This window comes from Phalacrocorax aristotelis, chromosome 2 (genome assembly GCF_949628215.1).
Source record: "Phalacrocorax aristotelis chromosome 2, bGulAri2.1, whole genome shotgun sequence".
In the NCBI taxonomy this organism is placed as follows: domain Eukaryota; kingdom Metazoa; phylum Chordata; class Aves; order Suliformes; family Phalacrocoracidae; genus Phalacrocorax; species Phalacrocorax aristotelis.
Genome location: NC_134277.1, coordinates 39,483,063 through 39,510,212, shown reverse-complemented (window position 1 = coordinate 39,510,212; position 27,150 = coordinate 39,483,063). Strand labels below are relative to the sequence as shown.

The 27,150-nt window shown below is 39.6% G+C and overlaps 1 protein-coding gene across 4 annotated transcripts in view; it reads left to right on the top strand.

Moving 5' to 3' along the window:
• Window positions 1-27,150, top strand: part of RFTN1 (raftlin, lipid raft linker 1) — a 102,495-nt gene that overhangs the window by 66,707 nt on the left and 8,638 nt on the right. For all 4 annotated transcript variants that reach the window (XM_075083179.1, XM_075083178.1, XM_075083177.1 and 1 more), the window contains exons 5-7: window positions 3,251-3,674; window positions 7,703-7,906; window positions 16,694-16,809. In XM_075083179.1, coding sequence (XP_074939280.1) covers window positions 3,251-3,674; window positions 7,703-7,906; window positions 16,694-16,809 — 744 coding nt within the window. The remainder of the gene's footprint in view (window positions 1-3,250; window positions 3,675-7,702; window positions 7,907-16,693; window positions 16,810-27,150) is intronic.

Here is a 27,150-nt window from a genome sequence, read left to right as displayed (position 1 = left end):
CAAATTACAGGAATGACATTAAATTCTTTAACTGCCTCGGCCCTCTCCACACATGACATTTCACCCCTTCTTTAAGCAGGTTCTATTTTTAAACTGGTGTAAATCCAATTTGCTGCAAGCCAGTTATAAATGAATTTGGATATACTCACTTGGGGGTTTATCCAGACTGAAATAAATGAATTAAGTTCTGCTTCTGTTGTTGAACAGTAACATCTTTTGTGATGGAGACCTGTTGTTGCATTTGTGGCTAGTATCATCCAAGCAGCACTTCATGAGGCAATAGAAATGTTTCTGTTCCTATCTGGGGAAAGAACCAAAGAATTTTTTTAAAAATTCTGTTGGCATTTCCCTTTTAAAAATTTTTCAAGATTTAAAGAGCAAGCATGTAGCATATTTAAAAAACAAAAAAGGTCAGTTAAACAGTTGAAATAAGTATGGATCACCTAATGTAAGGGCATTTTTGATCTAGCTTTTTTTCTGATGTGGTAGGTGGTAGACACACAGTTGTTTTCTTGTTATGCTCCTTCTTATTTAATCATACAACTAGTATTGCAAGGACCTTTGTTAGTACTCTCTGTTAGCACTCTAAACTGGCATGTAAAGACAAGTAACTGTAGTGTTTATCAGATCTGGAATATGTTCTGGGTGACGCTGTCAGAGTAGCATCATGTTCTTCCATTCAGTTCAGCTTTACACCTGCTTTCTCCCAATTGTTGCCATCTTACTGATTCACAACACCACATCTGCTAAGGTATTTTCCCAAAATGCTGGAACAGACATACCTGTCTGTGTCCATTAGCACAGGATGCCTCAAAGGGTCCAAAACCCGGTAGAAACAGTCCTTCTGCCCTGTGTAGCTCCTGGGCACAACCTGTCCCGGTACTGAGGTTTGGGCTTGTTTAAGTCTGGGGTTTGTTTTTTATAATTCAAATATTCAATGTTTCAAATACAGGAAACAGGAAACGTGCGCGTATGCTGGATGGCATAATTCATTCTGGATGTGAAGGCAACTAAAATTTTGTGATATTTAAGCTCTCAACAGGATGCTGAAAAAAACCAAATTGTCTGTCTTTGTAGTTTGAAAATGTTCAGGCTTTATACTTTATTTATGATGAGAGCTAGCCTCTTCATGGGTTTGTGGAAAGTTGGAAGGAAACACTGTGCCTGCTGATAGATCACTTTGCTGTTCTGCAGCTTACATTGATTGCACTGTGGATATAACATTTCCTGCTAAATTGGCTTTATTGAAAATAATGAGATGCTTGGTTCTCCCTTATGTAATTGGGGAAAATTTGAAATATAGATTTAAATAAGATTTTGTATTCTGTATACTACCGATTAAACTTGTTGGGAAAGGGCCTTGAAGATATAGTCTGTTTTTCCAATCTTTCTGCTGAACTATTAGGCTAATACTGCTTAGACTGTCATTCAGTCCTTAGTTCCTCCTATTTACATTCTGAGAACGAGAGCCTCAGAAGAAAAACCTCAGCATCAGGTATTCCTTAGAACAAACACATTTTTTTGAGAGAGAGCCTAGACTTTAGAAGATTGCTACAATAGCTGTGAAAGCTGTTCTCATCCAAATCACAGTGTGGGAGAGTCTGGTATAGATCAACAAGCAGTCTTTATTGACCAGGACCAATAAAATTACTACATATGTACTATCCTCAAACTCTTAACAGTTGCATGCTAGTTAAATTTCTATAATTAGCTGCCCTGCAACCCACTAAACAAATGTAGTGGTGAGTCTGTAGATTAGTAGTAAGAGATTAATTGAATTTGTAACTCTCATTGACTCTATAAAAAAGTATTTGTGAAGTTACAGCAGGGAGTCAGGACCATTAAGCATATTATGAATGCATCTATCATTGGCATTCACTTAAACCTTTCTGAGCAAGCTAGTTACATGCTAACTTTCTTTGTAGACAGATATTCATTTTGATCAGGATACTGCTAGTAGTATTTTTATTTGGAGGTTACTGGCCTTTCTAGTGATGAGCTTTAGTTAAGTCAGCATCCCATGTTTGCCAGGCTAAACACCTGTGAAGACTGTTGCTTTGTTTCCTGAAGAGCTCTGTTTAAGTTCCTGTCATCACGAAATCAAGAGTTAATTTAATGTGGAAAATATAATAGTGGTTTGAAAGAGGAAGTTCTTGTTGATCAGGTAGCATCTGTAGGTTTGTGTGTTCAGAACAGTAACGTGTTACCAGGAAGTAGGCGATTCATTTAAAAAAAAAAAAATTCTGGGTAGGGAAGATGCAGAAATGAGCTTCCTCTTAAATAATAATAATTTAAAAAGTAAGCTGTACAAAATTCTTCCTGTTTACTTGCTATTGAAAAAAAAAGGCCTGAACTGTTTCATATAAGTTCGTACTAAATTGAGCCTCGGAGAACAATTAAGGCACTCTAACTCTCTGGAATTACATGGTATGCAGAGAAAGTGAAATTACTTCTCCGTTCTCAAGGCATTTATTTCTGAAATATTTATATGTGTTTAGAATTTCTTTTATATGCAGAGTATGCATTACATGGAAACCTTTCCTTTTTGGTGGGTGATTTTGATAAATGAATCAGCAGACGCTCATGTTTTCACAGGAGTCTGGCTCTCACTGCGGTTTTTCCTGGGTTTGAGGAGTGTGAGGCTGGTGACCGGAATGGATGGCGCATCCATAGTGCTGAGTCTGCCTACAAGAGATGTCTCTCTCTGCTTCATCTCAAACGAATGCACTCATTATGTGAAAGTTTGCCATTTGTGTCTCAATCCAAAATAGGACAAACAACAGCTGTTGTTATAATGGTGCATATAACGGAGAGTCTTAATAACTTTTTCCTTGTATAAATGGCATAATCACACACCTAATTCAGCAGAAGATGTAATATTAAATCTCTGACTTCATACGGTTGATACTAAAACTTTGTGTGAGTAATACTATGTCTGGTAGTTTAGCATAAATAAACTTCTCAGACAGATACTTTATCCCTTTTAAGTAAATATGTAAGCATTTTCTCTCTTTTTTTTCTTTTTCCTTTTTTTCCTCCACTTGCAAATCATTTCAGATGGTTTAGGGAACTTTTCGTCCTGCTTCTCTAGAATGAAACTTTCAATTTAAATGTAACATGACAATTTCTTGCGGTAGTGGACAAAAGAAGCAAAATGACATGCTAGCTGCCTTGAAGGGTGTTATTTTCTGTATTTTTATTTAGCTAAGACAGCTTGACAGTTAAAAATCTAATCTTCTTTGACTTGTAGATTCAAGATGCTGCAAGTCAAGGCTTGAAATTTGTTGGAATTATACCTCAGTACCATTCCCAAAAGAACTGTCTTGTCAGCGCCTCCCTGACACCTGCCAGTAACAACTCTGTGCAATCAAGAGATAATAAAAATGTTTCAAATTACCCTGAGGATCATGCTTCACTGGATGGTGAGAAAATAGACGGCATTAATGGATGCAATACTCCAGCACCGAGTGAGGAAAGTGCTGACCAATGTGCCCCATCCAGGGAGGGCTGGAGAGGTGAAGGACAGGCTACTGAAGAGCTGAATCTGAAGTCTGTGAAGGGAAACGAAGAACCGTTTCAAGATGCAAACCCAAGTGTAAGAGAAGCAGCAGACAAGCCAAATGGACTTGCAGAGAATGAAACACTGGCACAGTGCTTAAAACCACTTACTGGCAGTAAGTATTGCAGTGACCTCTCGTACGTAAAAGCCAGGTTAAAATTGCCTCAATTATGTTCCCAGCTCCTCTGGGGGGTGGGGATGCGGGGAGGACCTTACCACTGTAATAGTGAAGAAAAGATGCACCAAGTAAGCCACTTAACCTGTTTTCAACATGGTTACATAGTTCACAACGACTGAGCTAAGTCAGATGGCAAATGAAGAGACGATATAAGCAGGTGCAACTTTGTTATGGCCCATTCGTAGGCCTGAGTGTGAAGACTTATTTTTGTCTGCTGTTCAGCTGACTTGGTTAATTTCTGTATTTGTTGCAATACCCTGAGAGCTCTTGATCTTTGTATCCTTTTTGTCCATTTGGATGAAAAGCCCTGCTAATCTGCTTGACGAGGCTTTGCAACAATAGAAGGAATAAACCACAAAGCCTTATTCCGGTTAGTCCCTTTGCAGCAGGTGAATAGTAGCTGAAATTAAACCACAACAGGAACAGCAGGAATATGTGATCTGGACTGTGAAGTCTCCTAGTGTTCTATAGTCAGGCTGGGGTCAGTGCTGCAGTCAGAATCGTAATAACTGGAAAGCAGCAGTTATTTTTGTTAATGGCTCATGTCTGCTAATTCATGATAAAGGTCCTCTTGGTGATGGTGCTCCTAATAATTTGCCTTCCAATTCTCATTTTTTGGTAAAACTATTCTTCACATACCAGTTTTCTTTCTCTCATGTCTTTGATATATTTCTTCTCAGGTGTGCTTTCCACTTTTAAATGTCATGTTATGCCATCAAAAGCAAAAGTCTCAGCTGAGGTCTCAAAGTACCCTCTTTAAGGTGTTTGTTGCTCGGAGGTTACTTCAGTAGCAGGAATTACAGTTCAAAATAGGATGTGGTCCAGAGTAATTTAGAAAATGAAAAGTCACCAGAAAAAAATATTCTTGCCCCATTTCCACTTTAAACCACAAAATATTTTTCTTTCCTGTATTTGCTTAAATCCTAGAAAGCAGTGTGTACACTCATTTCTCTTACTGCTTTGCTTACTTGCCTTACAGGCTACAAATCTAGTAAGGAAATTCCACCTACATTCCTTTCGGCCTGTACTGTCCTTGACTTCAATGTATCCCTATTCTTTGTCTTACATAGATTCAGGTTTTTATATGTAGGACTGAGAATGACTTTGCACTGTACTGTCCTTGGACTGTTGTCTTGGTTTCCATTGCATTTTGGTGTAACTTGCTTTTTGCCATCAGATTTGGATCACAGACTAGTAACCTTTCACCATACTTTCTTCAATTTTTATTGGGCAAGGGGCAGCCAGATTTGGTCAAAGCATATCTATTATTTGAAAATTTTTTTCTGGTTTGTACTAGAATCTTACACATTATAAAACCTCTCTTGGTTTTGTAGTTCTAAATTAGTTATTTCCCAAGTCTAATCAGACCAGTTCTTTCTCTTTTTATACACACTGTCTTTGAGAGAGTTAACCTAGCAAGTTTATCATCTCTTTGATGCTGTTCTCTGTATTGAACGGTGGAAATCTTTTGCTACAGGTAACCATGTTATTAGTATTTCTGTGTAATGTGGAGCCGATCACCTCCAATCTAAGCAACTTCTAGTTGTCTGTAACACCCCAGGATTTTATTACAGCTGCTGATTTTCCAAATAAGAGGTTTTATTTATAAATGCCTTTAGTCTTCTTATTTATCTTTCTTTCCCTGAGTGCTTTTTGGCTTTATTTCTCGTACAGTTTTTTAATTGGTGAGTTATGCAAATACTTTCCAAGTCCGAAGGTCTGAGAAGGCAGTTTTATGTGACAGTTCACCTATAGCAGGTTTTTCCCAAATCTATTGCCTGTACAGCATTGCTGATTTCTTTATTACTTTTGTATGAATTTTTGTTATTACAGCACTCCCTTTTCCTCCCATGGAAAATGTATTTCAGTCTTTGGCACAAGTTTTCCATCCTTCCTTGGGAACATGAAGACAGAAAGCATCAGGTGTTTTTTTTTTTTCCAGTTAGCCTACTTATTCCATAGGAAGTTACCACTCTTGAACTCCTTCTTCCCTACGTAAAACTTCAGAAAAAATTGTAATATTTACTGCTATTTGTGGAATCTTAATTTTGCTCTTTATTTTAGGTTTTATACTATACAAGTGTTATCTTTATGCTGCTTCATTTTTTTCCTGAATATTTTGTAGTGCTTGTTCATTTTCCCTTTTATTAAAAGTCTCTTCAAAGCAGTGTTGGAAATTATTTGCCTGGGAACAAGGCACAGGTATTCCAATGGTATGTCCAAAAGTGCTGTGTTACCTAGAACCAAACTGAAGGTGTCTTTGTCCATACTTGAGCAGTCAGGCTCACTGGTGAAAACTGCTGTCAATAGTGACGTGAAGAGTGGTTAGGACTGGTGTGCTGGACACTCAGTAATGGTGACAAACCAAGTCAACCACTGAAAGACTCTCACACATTTTAAATGCATGTTGTCAACAGTCAGGTGTCAAATTTAAATTATCATCTCCCAGTGGTTTTCCAGTTCCATGATTTGCCTTTGTTAATATTATGTCTTCATACATACCAAAAACGTCTCTATTTCCAACATGAATATATTTTGGGGGTCAGAACCAAAATGATCTAGAAGTTTTCTGTGTATGCTCTTCTGAGTTAGGATTATCATAATTGTGTTCTTTCTAAACAAGTGGTAAACAGCAAGAGGATTCATGATAACAATTTATTTCTTTCAACTCTGTTTGAATCATGGTTCATGTCTGAGATCATTAGACCTCTTTTTCATGTTTGGTTATATCGTGAGCTTCCTGCTCTTTTCATCAAGTGCTGCCAGGCTGTTTCTGAGCATCTCCCTTCTAATATCTTTTTCATTTTACACACTACTTCTTGCTCAGTGACGTTTGTTGGAGAGCAATCTTAACATTTCTCTTGACATCTGTTTCTTTACTTTAATACTTGAGATTAGAATATAATAACTTGGAAACAAGAGGAGCTTATCGAATGAATGAATTTCATATGCCTTTACCTTTTATATTCGTTTATATTGGGAGAATTTTCGGCATTTGGAAGTCAATAGAAATTTTATCATTGATTTCCGTGTCCATTAGTAAGTAAAATTATAGTGTCCAAAAATTTTTTTTTGGTAATTTTATTGATGGTTGTACCCTTCTGAGAATTCGGAAGGTGTATCTGCACTTAAACTTGCTTCCAATTTTAGGGCTGTGAAAGCTCAGCTCTGCTGTCAACAATAACTTTTTCGTAATGGCAAGCTTACATTAACTGCTCCTATGATATACTAGAGGAAATACTGAGCAGAGTTTAGAAAATGTTCTCATTTAATAAGACCCTTCACAATTCCACTTTCAAAATTCACGTGCTGTTGTGTTAATGTCTCACTTTGGCTCAGACCCAGAGTAAATCAACGAACAAGCTAGCATGTTTACATTAATGGTTCATTGCATTTTCTTTAGATGAGACTACTACTTGCTGGTTCCATGCCACTGTATCATCAAACCCAAGTTATTTAATACTTTAGTTTAATGGCCATGATCTACAGAGTGCAGTTCCTCCTAAATTTACAGTAAGATTCCGTATTTGAACTGTCCTCAGTGTCACAGCTCTTTTAATTAATTCAGTAGAAAAGTAAAGGTACTCTGTGCCTTCATTTTTGTGATTTTGTGACTGCTACAGTACTTAAAGTAGCTTGTGGAGCATGTTTTCTTATCTTGGTTTAAACTGATAATGCCAATAGGGAGGTTGTCCATTAGTACTCAGGCATTGCTGTCTTTAAATGTTTTATTATCAATAGTATTAGTAACAAATATTGTAACAGCAGTCAAAATATCATATTGGGTTTTGGGGCTCTACTGTGTTGGACACTGCAGAGATGTATTAAGAAGACAACCACATCTCAGAGTAATTTTTGCAGTTGCACTGCGTAACCAAGCAAGGGCAAACAGTGCATTATACGTTGTTTTAGTTGAAATATTGTGATATGGTTGTTGCATTACTTCATTTTTTACTTTTTGGTAGAAGCAGAGATCTTCGCTCTCTTCAACAAGCCAAAAACCCCACAAAGATGCAGCCAGTATTATACAGTGACTATCCCTATGAGGATCTCCAGGAATGGGCAGACTGTCAACAGCTTAGAAGCAAATTGGTTGGAGCACATGACAGATCACTTCAGGAAAGGAGGCTCATTGGTGAACGCCATCTTCAGCCTTGGAATGGTAAATGGTATGGAAATTACAGAAAGCATTATGCTGTGATTATTTTCTTTTCTCCTCTAATAGAGGTCATTATCTTTGAAGAGAAGACATCTGGGAGGTGCTTTAATGTAGGCTTGGGGCAGATTTGTTTTAGACCAGCCTGTTTCAGTGAAATGGAATGAAAGCACAGGAAATATTTTGGCATTTGAATAAGGAAAACAGATCATGTATTGCATTTTATAAACATACTAGAGATGATCCTGTAATTGCAGAAATAGAGTTAATAAACAGTACCAACTAAAATAAATTAAACTAATAAGGTTGTAAAACAGGTGACAAAATTGGAAGAGTGGCTTTCATCTTAGCTGTCTGGCCACACACTGCATCTGGGTCTGATTGCAGGTCAGTGTAAGGACCCTCCAGTTTCGCCTGGCCAGCACGTAGGCAGTTAACTCCCAATTCTTGCAGAGGCCCTTTTTACCTTGATGGCACAGTGTTTTATGAAATTGTCTTCTGTGTTTGTTTCATCCTATTTAGTATGTTCATACGAGTGATGGATAAATGTTGGTCTTAATTTAAGAAAAGAGGATTAAACCACAAATTTTTGCATGTTGTGAAAATGTGGCACTGAATCCAGCTTGATACTGTAGCCAGTCTGCACTACACTCATGTCCACCGTGGTGTCTCTGAAGGCAAGCCTGCTGTACAAAGAAACACTTTGGTCTTTCTTTGGTAGTAGGGATCTGGGAGAAGTAACCAAGGGACCATGAAAACAAACCAAGGGAAGTACTTGAATATAAAAATATTGAAGTTTCAGCCAGATTAATTTTACTGGAAATTTATGTGACTAGTATACTTCATGGTTAAAGTGCTTGTAGCTGAATCTTTCACTTAATTTTGGTTTGTTTTGCATTCTTCAAAAGGAAGAAACCCATAGTCTGGGCACTGCTATTAAGATTAGTGGGTTTGTGCCTCAAAATTATAGGGGAACTATTCCCAGAGTATCATCTTCCCATTTTGTGCTGGTCAGATTTCCAGGACCCATGATAAAACACAGTAATAAGAGTCAGTTCCGGTAAAAGTCAATCAGGAAATTAACAGGCAATCCTAATTTTTCATTTTGCAAGCAAGTTGCAAAAAAGGAAGGTCTAAAGTTCAGCTGATGGACTGCTTTCACACAGCTTCCTGGAAAGCCTTGTAATTGCTAGTTAACTTGCTTAAAAACAAATGGTCATTTGCTTTATGTGTATAAATTGCAACTCATAGAGACAATTAGATTTGCCTCTATTAGGCTTAGTGTTTTCTAACAAAAATTGCTTATCAGTGTACTCTAAAATGCTTTAAACACAGCATTTTTCCATTATTTAAACTTCTAAAGTTCAGTTACATAACAGAGGCCTGGGAGAAGTTCATGTACTTGGATACCAGAGTGAGGAGTGCTGGATAACTGCCTGCAGACATAGATAAAGTAGACTGAAGGATGATAAAGTAGACTGAAGAATGACGATAAAGTTTCTACACAAACAGGACAATGAATTGTATAAAAGAGGACTGATTCAGGATTAAGTTAGATTAGAGATTGGAGATGAGCAATTAATCATTTTTATCAGCATTTTACAGTCACAGGAAGAACAGGTTTAGGAGTCAAAAAGCTCAAGAGTTAACACTTCTAGAAGTGTATTAATTAGAACAGTTATGTTAAAATGCCACAAACATGCCCATGCTATTAGAAGAACATTTGCTAAGAACATCTGTAAGTTGCTGTCAGTTGCACTTATGTGTTTATGAATTAAATCCTAAAATTTTCCTATGATGCAGGGAAACGGAACAGCTTTTCACTCATACACCAATCAGTATGAAACAACCCAGGGTAGGGAGGAGGGAAGAACGAGGGGGCTGAGGGCTTCTCAGCTCCTTGCTTTTTTCTAGTCTTTTACGGCAGCCCATCCTGCTCTTCATAGCTGGTCTCCTTATTCAGTGATTAATCCTCTTCCAAATTAAGGTAGTATTAGCATACTTTCTTTAATTGGTTATATCACATTTCTTTGTTCCGGGGGCTGGTTTTCTCTCTGGCTTGAAGTACAAGTTCATTATTTTGCCTATTAGACTTAAAAGCAGTGTTATTGCCGTCGTCTTTTCCCCCTTGTCCTTGGAATGCCCAACGAAGTGAAGATTTCCAGATTGTCGGTAGTCATAAATCTGTTTCTTCCTTCTGCCAACAGTTTAATAATTAGTCTCTAAAAGAGTTTTAAAGTTCACTGATAACAATTGTTTCTTTTTGCTTATTGACCAGATAATTACAAACAGAAATATAACACAATTGCAAATTACAGTATGTAAACCACACAGAGATACACCATATATTAAATGTATTCAGATTTTGCTAGTAAGTTAGAAACAGCAGCTTGCTCAGTCTTTGAATGTTCTTATGTTGACAAATAAGTTATGCAAATTTGGAGTTCAGTAACTTGCTGGTGTTTTTCATCCCACTCATGTTGTTGCTAATTCTGCCTGTACTCCCAGGTGTAAACTGATCCTGCCTAGTGATCTAAAGTGATCATAGGGCTTCACCCTTGCCCTTTTCTGGTGAGAAGTGGAGGCTGTAGCAGCAAGCTACAGATTAATACCACTGCACATGAAAAGGATGTAATAGGTGGAGTCTCTTTCTTTGCTATAACAGCAAGTCTCCAATCAGCAGTGTGAGAAGGTGAGAGTGAGAAGGGAGGAAGAGTCAAAGCTAAGGTTATATTTTGATGCCTTAACAGAGTAATCACAAGCCTGCTCATTTTCAGTTGTTTTGAGCTGCAGGTCTTTAAATGCCTGGCATTCTTGTATTTGTTTTACCATTCTGTCTGTGATTTCCCTGCCTTTCAAACTTAGAAAAAAGCCAGCCAACCAACCAGAAAACACTGGCAGTACTTAAAGATAAAGCAAGTGAAACAAAACGTGAGTTGCTTGGAAGAGGAAAATAGGCAGGTTTTTAGAGGGTCAAATTGATTCTCTGTTGTATTCGCACTGCCTCTGACGGAGATGAACCAGTGATGCATTTGGCCAATTAGAGTCACTTTATCCACTAAAGGGCTGAGGTTTTTACCATCCATATGGAATTATTTTTCTCTGTGTGTACTGAAGGTGGAGGAGGAGGAGGAATATAAATATGAAGCAAAGGCCAACATTCAGGTCACATGCCACGTAAAGCCACAGATAGCTAGTTTTCCTCATTGAGAGCAACAGCAGCCTAAAGGTTAGTTTCCTAGATAAGGGGGATTTGTAGTTCAAAGACAACAAAGGGAAAATTGTTGCCCACTGGGAAAGCTCTCACGGTAAAGTAAGAAATCTTTTCCCATATACTTCTTGTAAATCAGAAGCAAGAACATCAAAACAGCTTTTTGTCAACTGAGCTACATCAAATATTTATACAATCCAGTGAAAATAGCTTTTTGTGCACAGTAGGAGACACTAATAAAAAATGCAGTGGTAATGGAACATTTTCAGAGGAAAGACAATGATTGTAACCTTTATGTTCAGAGCCTTTTCTTTAAGAAAGAGTGAAGTTATGTCAGTTCAAGAGTAGAGTTTGGGAAATGATACCACAAACAGCAAACTCAAAATGGTTTGTTTTATTGGCTTTCCTTACTGCTCTATTGCAAATGAACTAACGTTTGGAATTACTAAAGAACTTTTTAATGTAGGCTAAGTTCCAGAAGCTAAATCTTGTTAAACAAGGGATTACCAAAAAGAATACAACTGCGTGAGAATTGGAAATACCTTGCATGAGAAACAGTGGAAACCGTAAAGACTAACTCACCGTCTAAAGCTTTAGACGGCCAATCTTTGTAGATAGGTTAGGTAAGGTTCAGGTGAATAAACATAGGCAGGGCAAACCCTGAGGGTACCTGCATATGTGTTGTCACTCAGAAGAGCCGTTACAGTCAGTGGCAATCTAGGCCTGGACCAATATAGTCAGTAGGATTTGTGTTGTGATCCACCTCATCCTACATCAAATATCTAAAAGGGATCAGATAGATTGCAGTGGGTGATTTAGTGTCAGCAAACCTAGGTAAGACTGAGATACTCAGTGCCTCCTTTGCCTTAGCCTTCACTGACAGAGTCTTCAAGGCCTTTGAGCTTAGAGGCAAGGTTCAAGGAGGTGCAGGACTAGCAGCAGTGGGTGAAGATCAAGACAGGGATTGCTTGGGTTTCAGAGATCAAATGGTCTGCATCCCAGGGTGCTGGGAGAGCTGTCTGGTGTCACAACAAGGCCACTCATCGTCATCTTTGAAAGGTCAGGGAGATCAGGGGAGTTTTTCAACACTTGCGAAAGGTTGTACCTCATCTTTAAAAAAAAGACCAAAAAGACAGTCCAGAGACCCTACAGGGTGGTCTGCCTCACTTCATTCCCGGGTAAATCATTGAGTGAGTCCTCCTGGAAGACATTTCTGGACACATGAAGGAGAAAAAAGTGATTGGGAATAGCCAGCATGGATTTAACAAGAGTAACTCATACTTGACGAAACTGATTCTTCTGTGATAAAAATGACTGGATTTGTGGATGAAGGGAAGGCAGTAGAAGTCATTTAGGGTGAATTCATCAAGGAAGTTTGACAGTGGCTCACACAGTATTTTTGTATCCCAAGTTAGGACCCTGGAGCCAAGATGGGAGGACAAGTAGACAGGTAAAAAACTGGTTGTATGGCTAGGCTCAGAAGGTCGTGGTTAATAGGTCACACTATACCTGAGGTAATAAGTGGAGTACCACAGAGATCTGTCCTGGGACCTATTGTGTTTAACAACTTTGTCAATGATGCAGAGGAGGCAACAGGGCTTGATTTTGTCAAATTTGCAGATGATCCCATACTCACGGGTGCAGATGATGTGCTTCAGCACTGGGCTGCTGTCCAGAGGGACCTGGACAGGCTGGAAGAACATGACAGCAGGAGTTTTTTGAAATTCCACAAGAACAGATGCCCTGCCTCTGGGAAGGGAGAAGCCTTTTTACTAATCCAGGCTGGGGACTGTCTGGCTGGGTAGCAGCTCTGTTGGAAAAGGTCCTGGGGGATGGTAGCAGGCAGCAAGCTGAGGATGAACCAGCAGCATGCCCTGGCAGTACGTAAGGCAACAGCATACCAGGCTGTAATGACAAGAATATAGCCAGTAGATAAAAGACAGTGTTTATCTTCCTCTACTTGGTGCTTATTAGATTGCATCTAGGCCACATACTGTGTCCAGTTTTGAGCCCTCCCTGAAAGGGGGCAGGGAAGATACTGACAAACTGGAGCTAGCTTAGCAGAAGGCCAACAAGATAGTCAGTGGATGGAGCACTTGTCCTGTGAGGAAAGACTGAAGGAGCTGGATTGGTTCAGCCTGGAGAAGGAACAGCTTTGGGGGACCTAACAGTGCCTGGCAGTGCCTGTGAGGAGACTATCAAGAAGATGGACCAGGGTCTTGACCAAGGTGTATGGCAGGAGGATGAGAAAAAATGTGCATAAATTGAAACAAGAGGTCCTTGCTGGATATAAAGAAAAACTTTTTTATCATTTAAACTTTTTCACACTCTGGAAGACGCAGGTGGATGGGAGACCTCCTAAGGTCTTTCTCTCCTTCAGTTGTAGAGAGCGAGCCTTGGGTGACTAACTCAGCTGTAGACCTCTATATCATAAATGTCTAATGTTAGATTATGTGAATCTCACCTAGAGGGCCAGCTCTAGAACATGTGACTGTAGACTTAAGTTGCTGCAGACTCTGGAGCATCTGTGTGATAAAGGTATTGCAGGTAGACTCAGTGCATCTATCCATCTCCTTGCCCTTCCACACCTCAGTGTAAGAGTTTCCCTGGAATTGCTGCTGATCCTGACACCATAGCAAGGGTTATGGGTGTCTTTTTTCCAAAATATGACCTCCTTAGTTCCTTTTTTGTGCTGTTTTCTCCTTTCTCCCAATTATTCTCAGCATCCCAAGTGCTTCACATGTGAAGGAATTAATGATCCATTTATTCTCTCCTTTATCTCCCCTTTTCATCTGCAAGAGCAGTAGATGACTTGTAAAAGCGAAGATGGACAGCTAAGGACATGCATTCATGGTATGAAAGTTGAAATGTTGTGGCACGACAGGTAGAGAGGAGACTTGGTTGTGGTTAAGGGGGAAAATCTTAATAAACATCATCAAACAGTTTCTCTTACAGAGTTTTCACCAGCATCACTCTGCTGAGCATGCAGCAGCTGTAACTCCCTCATCATTTTTCCCCTTCCAGGTTTCTCCTTTTCTGTAGGTTTCTTTCCTGGCCAAAAAATTAATGGATTTTAGGATTTAACTGGATGTAGCATTCAACAGTAATCGTTGCATATCCAACAAGGAAGCGCAGTCAAGTTTATCTGCTGCTTGTAGGGTCTCACAAGCTCAGCTATTAGTTTCTAAAACATTACATATGTGCCATAATGTTCACATATGTGGAAGCTGTGAACTGCATTAGTGGAATGCGCAGCAGAGTGAAACATAAAGGATGATTTACGAGTGAATGTAAACGCACACATGCTGATTGTGTTTTGATCGCTTATTAATTAGCTGGCAAACACGTGGGGTGAGCTCAAGCTGCAGTTGTGCCAACAGTGCGACACTGAATTTCATTAAGAAAATTCACGATGCAGGAGCAGTGCACCGGCACTGTATAAAGCTTCCTGGCAAGACCTGGGTGTCTGTGTCTAGTACGGATATATGGGTTTCTGCTTTCAGCCTTAGGGGCTGTCCTGTCATCCCTGCTTTGTAAAATTAAAGGGTTATTTATGCATCCTAAAATAGATTTGGGTATGGGTTTGGGTGTTGGAACATAATATATTGCACAGAAGTTGAGTTGGTTCCCACGTTGAAATGTAGGATCTGACAAAGTGCCATTTCTGAATGAAATATGATAATTAAATCTTGTGCCTATTTGTATGTGGCAAGCTTGTTCTCCCTATGTTTTCTAATCTGTAGCCCAGCTACTTAGTGATCTGTCCTGTTATTTTACAACAAAAACATCCGTTCTCCTCACCTGGATGAGAAAACTATCTAGATGACAGGAGTTACTGCTTTGTAGTCCAGCTCATCCTCCTCGGAGCAATGGGTAATACCGGCTTGCTGCAGTGGTGAGGAGACTTTGTCTGTCTGTATTCTAAACAGAGTTACAGGAAACCTGCCTGGGGAGAGTCAGTGTGAAAGTAGGCAGTGTGTTTTTCTACTTTGAGTCTCCCAACGGAATCCCAAGGAGGGTCCCTAGTAAGTGGTTTACAACTTTTTTCCCTTCAGAGCCAAACTCAAAAAAAAAAAAAAAAAAAAAAAAAAAAAGCTGTGTTAGTTTAGATACAAGTATTTGCATCTGCTCACGTAGCACTTAATGACTTGATTGAAACTGCAGCAAGAGAGAGTAGTGCACTGTGCACATAGAAGCAAAGGGGTGTGCAAATGCTCGACACCTGCAGCAACAGTCTTGCTACAGTGTGTAGACATAAGACTCCAACTGTAGGAGTCTGGTTTGTTCTGGGCAAGGCCCACAACAAATTACTTCCAGATAATAAATTGAATTTAGATCATATAATGACATCAGAAGATGTTGGACTAGAGATTGTGTCTGCAAGAAGTAGGAAGCCTCTTAATCCTCTTCACTGCCTCCTTTGTGAAAAGTGGTTCTGAGCTTGATACATGTTGTCCCTCGGAGGCAGCGATGCCTTCCTGCTGGCATTCTTAACCTTGTAACATCCTCCAGGGAAAGCAAGAGGACCTGATGAAACAGCTAAGCAGACTGATCCAGAAGACTCTCCTGTCAGTTCAGGAATCTGTTGGTTTGGCACGTGTGGTTAAATGTAAAGAAACTATCATGCAAACTACAACACTTGGGAAGGGGATGAGCAAGGTCTTTACAATTAGTCATACAGTGTAAATGTATTGTTTAAACTAGAAAGGCTGAAAAACGTGCTTTGTGACGATGCGAGAGGAGATTTCTGTGTTCATGAGAGTACAGTACTGCTTATTTACAGTTTTAATAAATATGATTCTATTGCTTCATCACTTAGCTTATTTTAGCAAAGAAAGGTAAGTCTCTTTTTTCAGTTTTTTGTGATTCTGTTCTGTCACGAACCTGACAAAACTTGAGTTCTTGTGTATGGGAGTGATTGCTGATTATGGGGTACACGGCTGTATTGAAGGAGAAAGTGCTGCTCAAGTAACTTTAATAGTATGTGTTGTCTGAAAAAAGGCTGAACGTGCTGGGAATGCAAATGAGAATAGAGAGCCACTAAACCAGATGGTCAAAATGCCTTCATAAATTGATTAAGCAGTTATGAATGTATCTTTTCTTTCACACTGTTCAGATATGCCAGATCATCTTTAGTCCATGTACATCACTGTAACTGCAACGGCTGATCCATATGTAGGGTTGTGGCTTGTGTGAATGAATGGGTGTAGTCATTAATATCAGTGTACCTTCAAAAGCGCTTGAAAAGTTGACATAATACATGGTCTTTAGCCCCCAAAGTGTGTGTATATCTTCAAGTAGGTGAGCAGTACTGCTGAACTGAGGACTGAATTAATTTTGCCTGCTCAAAATGGGAGAGCTGTGGAATAACAGAGTGGATGGTGAGGTTTGCTATTAGATAGTAGGATTGTTCTTAAAAACGGCTAGAGATATTAGTCTCATTCATTTAATATAGCTGGACTGTCAGAGGAAAGTCTATGCACTTTTTAATTAACATCCTTGGAAGAATTTGTTATTAATAAATTCAAATTCCTCACTTCACATGGGGTGTGTTCTATAAAGCTTACAGATAACCCTGTGTTTTCACAGATTCTCTACATGGGACAATGGATGGAGTATTTCTCTTTGAAGATGTTGCTGTGGAAGACAATAAAATCATGCAGGGCTATGATGCAATTGTTGTAGAGCAGTGGACTGTCCTGAAGGTATGTGTGCAGTTTTTCTTTGAATTTTTTTTTTTTTGTAAATCAAGACACTCCAAGACTGTGAGACAGACTGTCACATACTGAGTTGTGCTTTGACGATACCAGGCAGACAACTGAGGTAAAGGGATGCGACGTAACAATTAATGCCAGTTAACCGCACTCTAGGTTTGTACGATTCACTTCTGATTTTGATCATCTCCGTGCTTTATTGGGGGTGTGGGAAATGTGAGTGATGGTGAGCAATGAAACTCAGGGCTTTCTGTCACAAAAATACAGATGTCTGCTAGATTAACTGTAAAGAGGATCCCCATTGGTTGTCAGGGCAACATGATCGCACAAGTCACTGTAGCGTCGCAGTTCTAAGGGCAGCAGCCCTTTAGGTAGGCTTGGCTGCAGTAGGAATGTACAGATAACTGCATTTGCTTCTGTCTGACCTCCTTCATCCGCTAAAAGAACTGTGTATTCTGGATAGGTCCCTGTAAACAAACCATGTGTGTCATAGATTGGCTTTTTACTGATCTGAGCGCATACTCAGATCAGTAGAAACACTGTTTAGATCAGATGAGTAAGTACCAGTTTCCACAACAAATTTGATACACAGATAGGTAGTTGAAAAGCTGGGCTTAAAATTCTTTGTGACTTGAAACAAAAAGATCATGGGGAAGAAGACACCATTGTGTAACTCTTGGAATTTTTTTTTTTGTTTGTTTGTTTCTTTCATTTGATTACTCTGGTCTGCCAGAAGTAGATGTTATGTATCTATAAAGGCGATGCCTGATCTTTTCACTCGGAAGATATTGTAAATGGTGTAAAATCCTCAGAACGACAAGCAAGGCACACACACGCCAGAAGGATGGATTAAGGGAAAATGGGACAGATGCTGGACTAAATGTGTAAAATTCCAGGAGACTAGGATTAAGATCTTGGTTATTAGATGATGAATTTGTTGTGTAGCAAGAAATGGCCATATAATAATGGCTAGAAACTTCTCGAAGAAGAGTGTAATGCATTAATGGCAGCTTTTCTCATACTAATGTGCATCTGAAGAAATTATTCCTATATCACTTTTAATGTTATTCCAGTTATTATAGCCTTGACTGTAAGTTCTTGTTCATTTTCAGGGTCAAATTGTGGTGTTGCCACTCAGGAGCAAGGTTTTGGGATAATGACAGATGGTTCCATGGGTGCATTAGGTCAGTGCTGATCAAGAAGGCAAATGTTAAGAAGCTTTAATGTTAACCATATGTTAAAAACTGCTAGGAAAGGAATAGAGGGTGAAACAGCAAGCATATACTACTATATACTACTGTATAAGCCATGGTTTTACAGCAGCTTCTTTTGGAAGGTTATGTTAGCACTGTAAGTGCTCAGAGAAGAGCAGTGAGGATGATCAGTGATACAGACAGCTTCCATATTAGCAAGATTTTATATGGTTTGTCCTTTTATCCTGGAAAAGAGAAGAGCCTACAGGGCATGGAATAGGCAGAGGTCTGCTAAATCATGAGAGGCATGTAAATAGGGATTGACTGTTTGCCATCTCTTCCAGTATAAGAACTAAGGGTTGTCCGATGGCTCTAGTCAGGGCCAGGTGCAAAACAAACAAAAAGGAGATAATTCGGGTAATTCTTAATACAGCAGGCAGCAGATCTGTGGAGCTCCTTTCTGAAGAACGCTGTGGGTTTGAGACGTTTAGATTGGTCCAGGTGGAAGCGATGTTGGTTTTTTCTACTACCTTATCTATCTCTGTGTTTATACAAGCATTTTAATTCAGATCAGGAGTGCATTTTTGAAGTGAACGCCCTGATCCTCCCCACTTCACATCACAGAATGGTCTCATATTGCACAAACTGGATTCTTTGCAGTAGAAACTAAACCAGACGTGCTGAGAGGAAGTACACAAAATATTTAGGACAGGTATCCTGCATGCTTGTCCTGATATATATAACTCTTCCTTCGCTGTCACTTACAGCCCTGTTGGAGACACCTTTCTGAGTTAAATGGAATCTTGGTCTGGGGGAATATTGGCTCTGAGACAGCGAATTCTGTCTCAGTAGAATATTGCAGCACAGTTACACATAATGGCCACTACGCACCTCTTTGTTTGCTCTGTGCGGACACAAGAAAGTTTGTCCCAAGCTATGTGACAAGCACAGCATCTGATAATGGGGATCCTGCAATGGCAGAGTGGTGACCAAAACACTAGGACACAGCAGAGGAGTGTCTTCTAGAAGGGCCCCTTGGAGCATCAGAGCCCTGGCAGCTGGACTATCATTTGCCTTCAATTCTAGCAATTCCATGCTGGAGACACAGCTAGTCAACAGATTAAGGAATCAACCTCAGTAACGTCTGGTGTGTCAAGAGGTGCTGAGCGCTACACACCATGTCTGTGTGAGGGAGAGTCTCTTTTCCAGACATAAGATTTGGTATGTGCCATTTCAGAAACTGATTGGTAACATATACACAGCTTGTTGGTATGATCAGGTTATTCTCTGCTGTAATTTAAAGTTTGGATGATGGCAACTGTGCTTTTCTGAGATCAAGTGCCTCTCTTTTGAGGACTGTATGAACATGTTACTCACCAACCTGAAAGTGGAAGACTACAGAGAAGAAAAAGCCTGCTCTGAAGGAAGGACGTTGAGGCATTGGGCAACTCTTGCAAAGGTCTTACCCATTTAGAGGAAGAGCAGAGCTGACCACCCCTGTTTTCTTCTGACATTTAAATAACTGCCTGGATATTTCATGCCTCATACATTTTGAGACATAATAAGCATAGGTAGGTAAAGTCATCAAACGAAAGAAATACTGAAAGCTGGGGGATACGTAGGCACTGGCCCAGCGTCATACCCAGAAGACCAAGTTGCCTCTCTGTTAAGACCTGTCAGAATTCACCTTTATTTACCATAAACACAGAATAATGCAGTGGCAGAGGAAGGGACTGGAAAATGGGGGATGTAGAAGGAAGGAGACAGAATTCAGTAATGACAGATGATGTCTGAAAGCCAGTAAAGGCTTTGTTTCTGTTATGAGTACTTCAAAATATAATTATCACAGAGATAATTATGGAGCAGTGGAATGACTCATTAATGTAGACTTTATATATATATATATATGTATATATATATATATATATATATATATATAGGTTCAGCTCTGATCTAGACTAACCTTTTCCATTCGTTGTGTTCATTTGTACCAAGGCAATGGAAGAAGCCCTGGTGGGCAGCATGACATAAATGTGTATAATGGATCCTTATTTTAAATTTGTATCAGATTTGATTACCTGGATGAGCTATGGACTTGTTCAGGTATGGTCTGAACTGAACGCAAATTTATTGTGCTGTATCTCAATTAAGAAGAAACAAACAAAAGAATCCCGGCCACAGTAGAGGACAGCTGTTTTAAAAAGGAAGACGTGTAGCATGTATGATACCCTTAGTAATAAAAAGAGAACCTTTCTAAATGAAAAGGTGAAGTTCTGCTATTTAACCATACAGGTGAGAGAGAGGAGTTCTCAGAGAAAGTGCTGCCTTTTTAATTGCTACGGCTAATAGAGAAAACAAGCTGAACAGTGTGATGCACTCGGTATGCATGTAAAATGTCAGTTTGTAGAGGATGTAAAGCTCGAAGCTGTCACAGTATGTGGTCCCGCCAAGCAGCAGACAGGATGTAATAACTCCGAGTAATTTAACTCTTTCTTCTCAAAGCAGAGCTGTGGCATCCTCTGCAAATGACCACAGGATCGCTAATGACAAAATGCTGCTCTCATCCCTATCACTTTAACTCTAAAAATGTCAGGGCACATTATTTCCACCACAGCCTCTGAGATCTAGCACTGAAACTTGTTTGATGGTTTTAATTCTGCTTGTGTAGGCAAATGTGGGTAGACAGTCCTGATTAATCAGAGCCTGCATAATTTCCCTCTCCCCACCTCTAATCTGTCACCTTCTCTTCCCCATTACCCAAGACAAAATAGCTAATGCTGTCTTTAAAGTTGAGGCTGTAATATTTATTTAGATTTCCACATTGTTCTGCTTCTGAAGCCTTGTTCATTCTGAAAATATTGTCCATAATGTGCAGGTATTTTCTTATTGAAAACCTTCAGCTGGTGATTTGTCACTTTTTATTTTTTGCTATATCATATCTTTGGTGGACTGACATGAATTAAAATCTCAAATACATCATGGTGTTGCCATTTCCCTGGCAGAACTGAATGGGGTCAGTATCCATTGTAGATGTGGTGAACCTTTTAAAGTGCAACATATCAAAAGATTTAACAAATTATGTCTGCTAAGCCTAGGTTGCAAGTTGCCTTAATGTAAGCCTTGAAACAAATTCCCTGGAAATCAGGATTTGATTTGTCTGTAAATCTGATTTAGGTCATATGTCAGTTAAGCTACACTCTGCTGTCTCTAGCCATGGGAGAAAGGCATGACCAGGTCAGCAAAGGAGCTGATGGTGATGGGCATGAAATGCAGTTGTGTGCGTGACCCTCTTTACCACCCAAAGGACATACATGTAGCCTGGGCGTAATATTTCAGCACTTTGTCCCTTGTTGCTTTTCAGGAAAAGCTGAACAAAAACCTTCAGGAGCTTGTTATCTTCAACAAGTTTTTATAGTTCTTGTTTCTTTCTTTTATGTGAGATGTGAAAGCAGCATATGTATGTATATATTTGTCTACTGAATTCAGGAGACATATGCTCTATATAGGATTAAAATGCACAGGCTAATCTTTCTTTGGTTTTGTTGATAAATTTAGTAATAAAATCTAGCAATATGAATGTGGAACTTTCCTGGTACTTGCAGTATTGAACACTAAGAACAAAGCGAACACTTCTTCCATGTGAGTAAAGGGCACTTGAACTAAACAGGCAGAAAAGCACAGGATTTAGAACAGTCTGAATAATAAAAAAAATAATTTCCTATCTGTGTACCGTTTGCTTAGGTTTGTGACAAGATCAGAGATAAAAATTAGTTCCCCTGCTCACCCATAAAATCTTTCAGGAAAAAGTGAGCATAACAGATCTGAACTTCACACTTCAGAATAAGCTGAGGAAAAGTATTTAGGTCCTCTTTTATACTTTTTTAAAAAAACACACAGGGCACAAGTCATGTTTCTTTTCCCCAGCAGGTCACCTTTAACCATGGAGTAGTGCCCTGGCTAATGCACCTCTTTGACCCTGTGCTGCTGCCAGGCGGGTTTGGGAGAGACCTCAGCATTTTGAGGCATGTGGGAAGCAGGTGCTGGGGCCCCATAAATCACATACACAGCCTGCACATAAGTGAAGGGCAGTGCCAACATTTGGTCTTCTGCTGCACAAACCCATGGAAGCAGAGGGTCTGTGCTTCAGCTGCATTTCTCACATGGAAATAGGTTGTTAGTTCCGTAATGGTGGAGTGGTGCACAAAGCCTTTTTGCAAAAAACAAATTTTGTTCGAGAATAAATTATTACCAAAGGAAATTATGCTGGGGAAGCTACATGGAGATGATCAAGCTGTAAGGGACCCTGGAGTATACAAGTTCTCAGGTAGTGTTTTTCTATGTTGGGTTTTTCCCCCAAAACAGTTGATGGACAAAATGAGTAAATCAGCGCTCACCTTAAGGTACAGTGCACAAGTGTTGCAGGAACTGTGAAACTAAAAATGCCAGAGTTACTTAAGAAAAAGTACTTATGGATTGCCAGATCACATTTATTTCTTGTGCTCCATGGCCAATTATGTGGAGTTGTCCCGTCACGTGTATGTTGCCTGTGCAATAGTAAGTTTAACCCATTTCATAAGATACTTCCAAGCTTCCTTTGTGGAGAGCCCTCCATATCAACACGCTCACCTTGTGGAGCTTTACCTGCCTATCCTGTGCTTCTATAAGCGCAAAATTGTGTGCTACGCAAACGTGTGCTTCTGTGTTACAGGTGCAGGCAGTATCAGGAGCACTCAGATGTTTTTGTTAGTTTATACATATGCTAGAAAGTAGCATTTGCATCTGCGGAAGTCACTGAGAGAAGTGGGCTTTGTGGGCACAGGACGGTTTTTTGGTTGTTTTTTATTTTACCCTAGATGTGGAGACAGATGTGAATGCTACTCAGCAGCCTATGTGCGTATTGAAACTGTGATGGATACATCTGAATTGCAGAAAAACTGTCTTAACAGGATGCTATGCCATATAGTGTTACAGCCTCATTATAGTCTCAAAAATATTTCACAGTGCATGAATTCACGTATATTAAGTAATCATAAATAACTCTCAACTATATGCCCAGAGTAATGAGCAAAAATCCTGTCTGTGGATTTATGTATTACTTTTTTTTCCTATTAACTTTCTGCTAAGGTCCCAGTTTGGCAGCTAGTCTGTGTTAGTCAGTGACCCCATCTGCTGCCAAAAGCTGCTGGTGGTTTCTAAGCGTGCAGGAGCTGTCCCATACCCCTCTGCTGTACAGCTAATGGACGTGTAGCGAGTGTCTGCTAGCAAGGTGCTGTGGTGTATGACACATGGAAATTTAGGAGCAGCTCAATACTAGAGGAGCATAGTCCAACTTTTACTGCTGAAACTCTTGTGAAACTTGTTTTTTGCTTCCAATAAGTGTTTTTAGTGGATCAATAATGCTCTATTATTAGCAGAAATTACCTTTTGGAAGAAGTCTGAAATGGAAAAAGGCAAATAATTCACAAATTTAGAGCTTGGATTTAGTCTCCTTGTCAGCTGTGATACTGCAAACATAAAACATTTGCAGCACGCTTTTACCGGGTTGTTCTCAGGCAGCCCATATATTCTGGTTCTCTCATTTTATTTTCCCTCTTTTCCACAAAGTCCTGCCTTTACCACTTCCTCTTCCTCCCTTCAGTGCCCTAGGAGAAAGCTCTGGCTTTGGCCGTGGTGGGGACTGGTACCCAGCCCTGGCCTGGGGGAGTACGTTGCTGCCCTTGTGGGCTCTCCCCTTGATTTTTTTGAAGGACATGGGTTTGAAGTCACTGCCCCTTTTTCCCCACAAACAGTAGGTTACACTTTCAAAGCGACTTTTGTTTTTTACTTCCCATCCTCTTTGCCATCTGTTTGCAGATCTTAGTATGCAGTCTGTTAGGATTTGCCGATAAAGGTTTTACTAAGATTTATTTAATGGTATTTTCAATCTTCCACTCTTTAATCCACATTGGAAAAAATATTAAATAGTGACAATCCGTAGCTGCCTTGTAAGTAAATCACAGTCACTTAACCCAGGAAGGAATGATTTCTAAAGAACTTCTGTCTCACAAGAGCTTAGTAGTTGCCTTGTTTATTATCTTGCTGTGGTTAAAATTGCCGCAGTAGGGGGGGAAAAAAAGAAAAATTGTTAATGCAGTTGTTTGTGTGGCTTGCCCTAGATATTATTGTTATTTTTTAATCTTTTTTTTTTCTAATGAGCAGAAGCAACTGTGAAAGGAGAAAATGCTGAAAACAAACAGTACAACTATAAAAAAAATGAATTCTTTTCATGACATACAAGTCAAGGGAAAAACCTAGCTCAATGTGCTCTGGCTTCTTGACACTCAAGGTGTGATCAGAGATTACTTATCATCCACAGGAGAGTGGGAAGCTAGTTAATTAAAATTTTCCACCCTTTCACTGAATGAAATGTCTCCCAGTTTGAGACGCATTATTTGAACACATCTTTTTCAGTAGAGCTCTGGCACGTACTTTCTACTTCTGCTTGTGTTCAGATCCAATATTTGCTGGGTAGAAAGAGCATTGCAATTTCATCTTATGCAACTGTATGTTTGAAATTTTATTTCCATTGTCTCAAGTAATAGTAGATAAAATAATTTTAATTATTGTATTAAATATAAAATTAATACAAAATGACTCTCTTCCTCTGCACCCATCCCCAGTGCATTGTTTGTTTAGAATCATTTTTGCTTTGGAAAGCATTTAATATGACATCAGTTAAAGGTCTGTATAACTGTGACTCCTGCTGGCACTCAAATTCCAGTCGTGGGATAGGATTAGAACCGATCATTCAGGAGGGGGAGGGAGAAGTAATTTCTTGTGGTCTTAAAGAAAGCTTCAATTATCTGTATTTGCAAGTAAGGAGCTTGAAGCCCATGTGAATTACACCTGTTTATTCAGGAGTGACTCCTTTCTCTTGTCTATAATCTTCAAATGCAGCCAATTATTAGGAGTAGTTTATTCCCTCAGGGACCTGGGGAAGAGGTGTGGTGTCTGACTCCAGCGAAGCATCATGCAGAGCGGAGCAAGCTTCTTAAAGATCATGTGGAACTGGTAGGAGGTGTGCACCTCTGCATAATGTACGTGATTCCTTCCTCCAAACAGCCTAACGTGCAGATGGTGGTGTCAGGTACCAGCACACATAAAAAATAAAAGGCTGCCTTTTTGTAACAGTTGTACAGCACTCTTTCAACAGAGGCTTTTACATTTCCAGGTTTTGAAAATGTTTTCTTTAAGCTTAATTGACTTTAATCTTAAATTTAATTTCTCATAACCTTACACTTTTGAACGTGCTGTACCTGCTCTTTTCCCTTCTGCCCATTGGGATTGTGAAATACAACCTCATCTGCTGCGGATGATGCTTAATCCTGACAAGTCAGACAGGTCCAAAGCCAGCTGTGTCTCGCCACTCAGCCTGCAGGGACAGTGGGCTGTGGCAGGAGTGATGGCACATCCCTGAAATTATTTGGCTTCTGCAGCAGCCAAATGAGCTCTGCGTGGTATTGATGTCCTTCCTTGTTGCCATAATCTCCCTCTGATTTTTGACATTTGTTGCATATCCTGATGGAAGGAGTGGGTTCTCCTTGCTAATCGCCAGCCTTAGGCAGTGAATTCAAAATAGAAATCTTTGCAACATAAGATGTTGCTTGGGGCACAAACAAGGTCTGCTGTGCCAGTCTTTCCTGACCTGCTAGTCTTCCACTCCCTAAATGAGTGAGCTCCATCTGGGATTTCCTCTACAAATACTGTTTGATGGAGGGAATGTTTTGGTCAGATCCTTTTATGTGTTGTTTCAAGCGCCTCGTGGCAAGCTTGTGATGGTGGATGCTCTGACCTTATTCTTAATGCTTATGTTGCAGATATCTGTCTTTATTTTTGGAAGGCGATGTTAACCAATCTCATAATTCTCAGTGTGTTATTAATGTGTTTTCTTGAGACATTAGCTCTTAAAGGCATCTAGATAGACACAGTTTTTGCATTACCCTTGGACACTGTATTTTAAAAACTGGAAAGAGGGCAGAAATGTCCATCTTACAGAGGGAAATGGGAGTCTGAGGAAACCCTGAATCTACCGTGATCACAGCTGTAGGATAAGTCCTGATTTCTTCTTTGACGTATTGCTCTCCTCTTGCAAAACATCTCTTTCCTGTCCTGGGGTCAGCAATTCTGCTCTGTACATGGTGGTGTTGTAAAGTAGCAGTATCTCTGTAAGTCCCCTGAAAGCCTGAAAGCATGCCCTTTCTGGAGTAGAGTTTTCAAACATTTTCCTTTTTAAGCAGGACTGATACAGCTTCTTCAGCTATTTGCATTTGTAGTTATGATCAGGTTTTTAATAGGTATAGTCAGGCAGTCATTCACTTATGAAGATATCAAGTGACCTAAATTACATTTGTTAGAAGAAAGGAATAGCTGAGACTGGATTTCACTAAAATACCTTGAAATAACTACAGCAGGATTTGGATTAGTTCTGATCAAATGACTATTTTATTACTGTGGAATAAATGGATTTTTTTTGGAGCTGCAGAACTATTGTGCCTTACCCGGTGCTGAGAATCAGCAGGTAAAACTCCTTGTGTGCACATGAAACCAGCCTGAGCTTTTTGGCAAATATAATTGTTATTCCAAAGGGATATAGCTATATTTGTGGAGACCAGTAGTTACCATTTGCCTGCTTTGTGTTTATTAAAATTAAAAACTAGTAAATATGCTTTAGTATCTATTTGTTAAATTACTGACAGTCTTGGTAATTAGACATCTCACTGGAACAGTCTTTGTTGAAATCACCAGTGGCTCTTTCTGTGCGAATTACAGGGTTTGCCATCTAGCAGAAAGAGAAATAGCAAGGCTTTGCCTGATAGATCTGTGGCTGGAGCCAGACAAAAGCAACATTTTTGGTCTCGCCCACCAATTTCCTGATTCAAAGTAACAAGGAAGCCGTATGTATTTGTGGGTGATAAAAGCAATAGATGTGTACTTGCGTTCTATTTTTGTTGTTGTCTATTTTGCTTTTAATCCATCACAGTAGAGTAACCTGACTGGTTTCAGTGCAGATCTTCAGGATTTAGTCTAGCCTAGACAAGAGCAGAACCCAAGCAAAGCAATGTTGTCATTTTTTAACTACTTGAATATCATTTTGATTAGA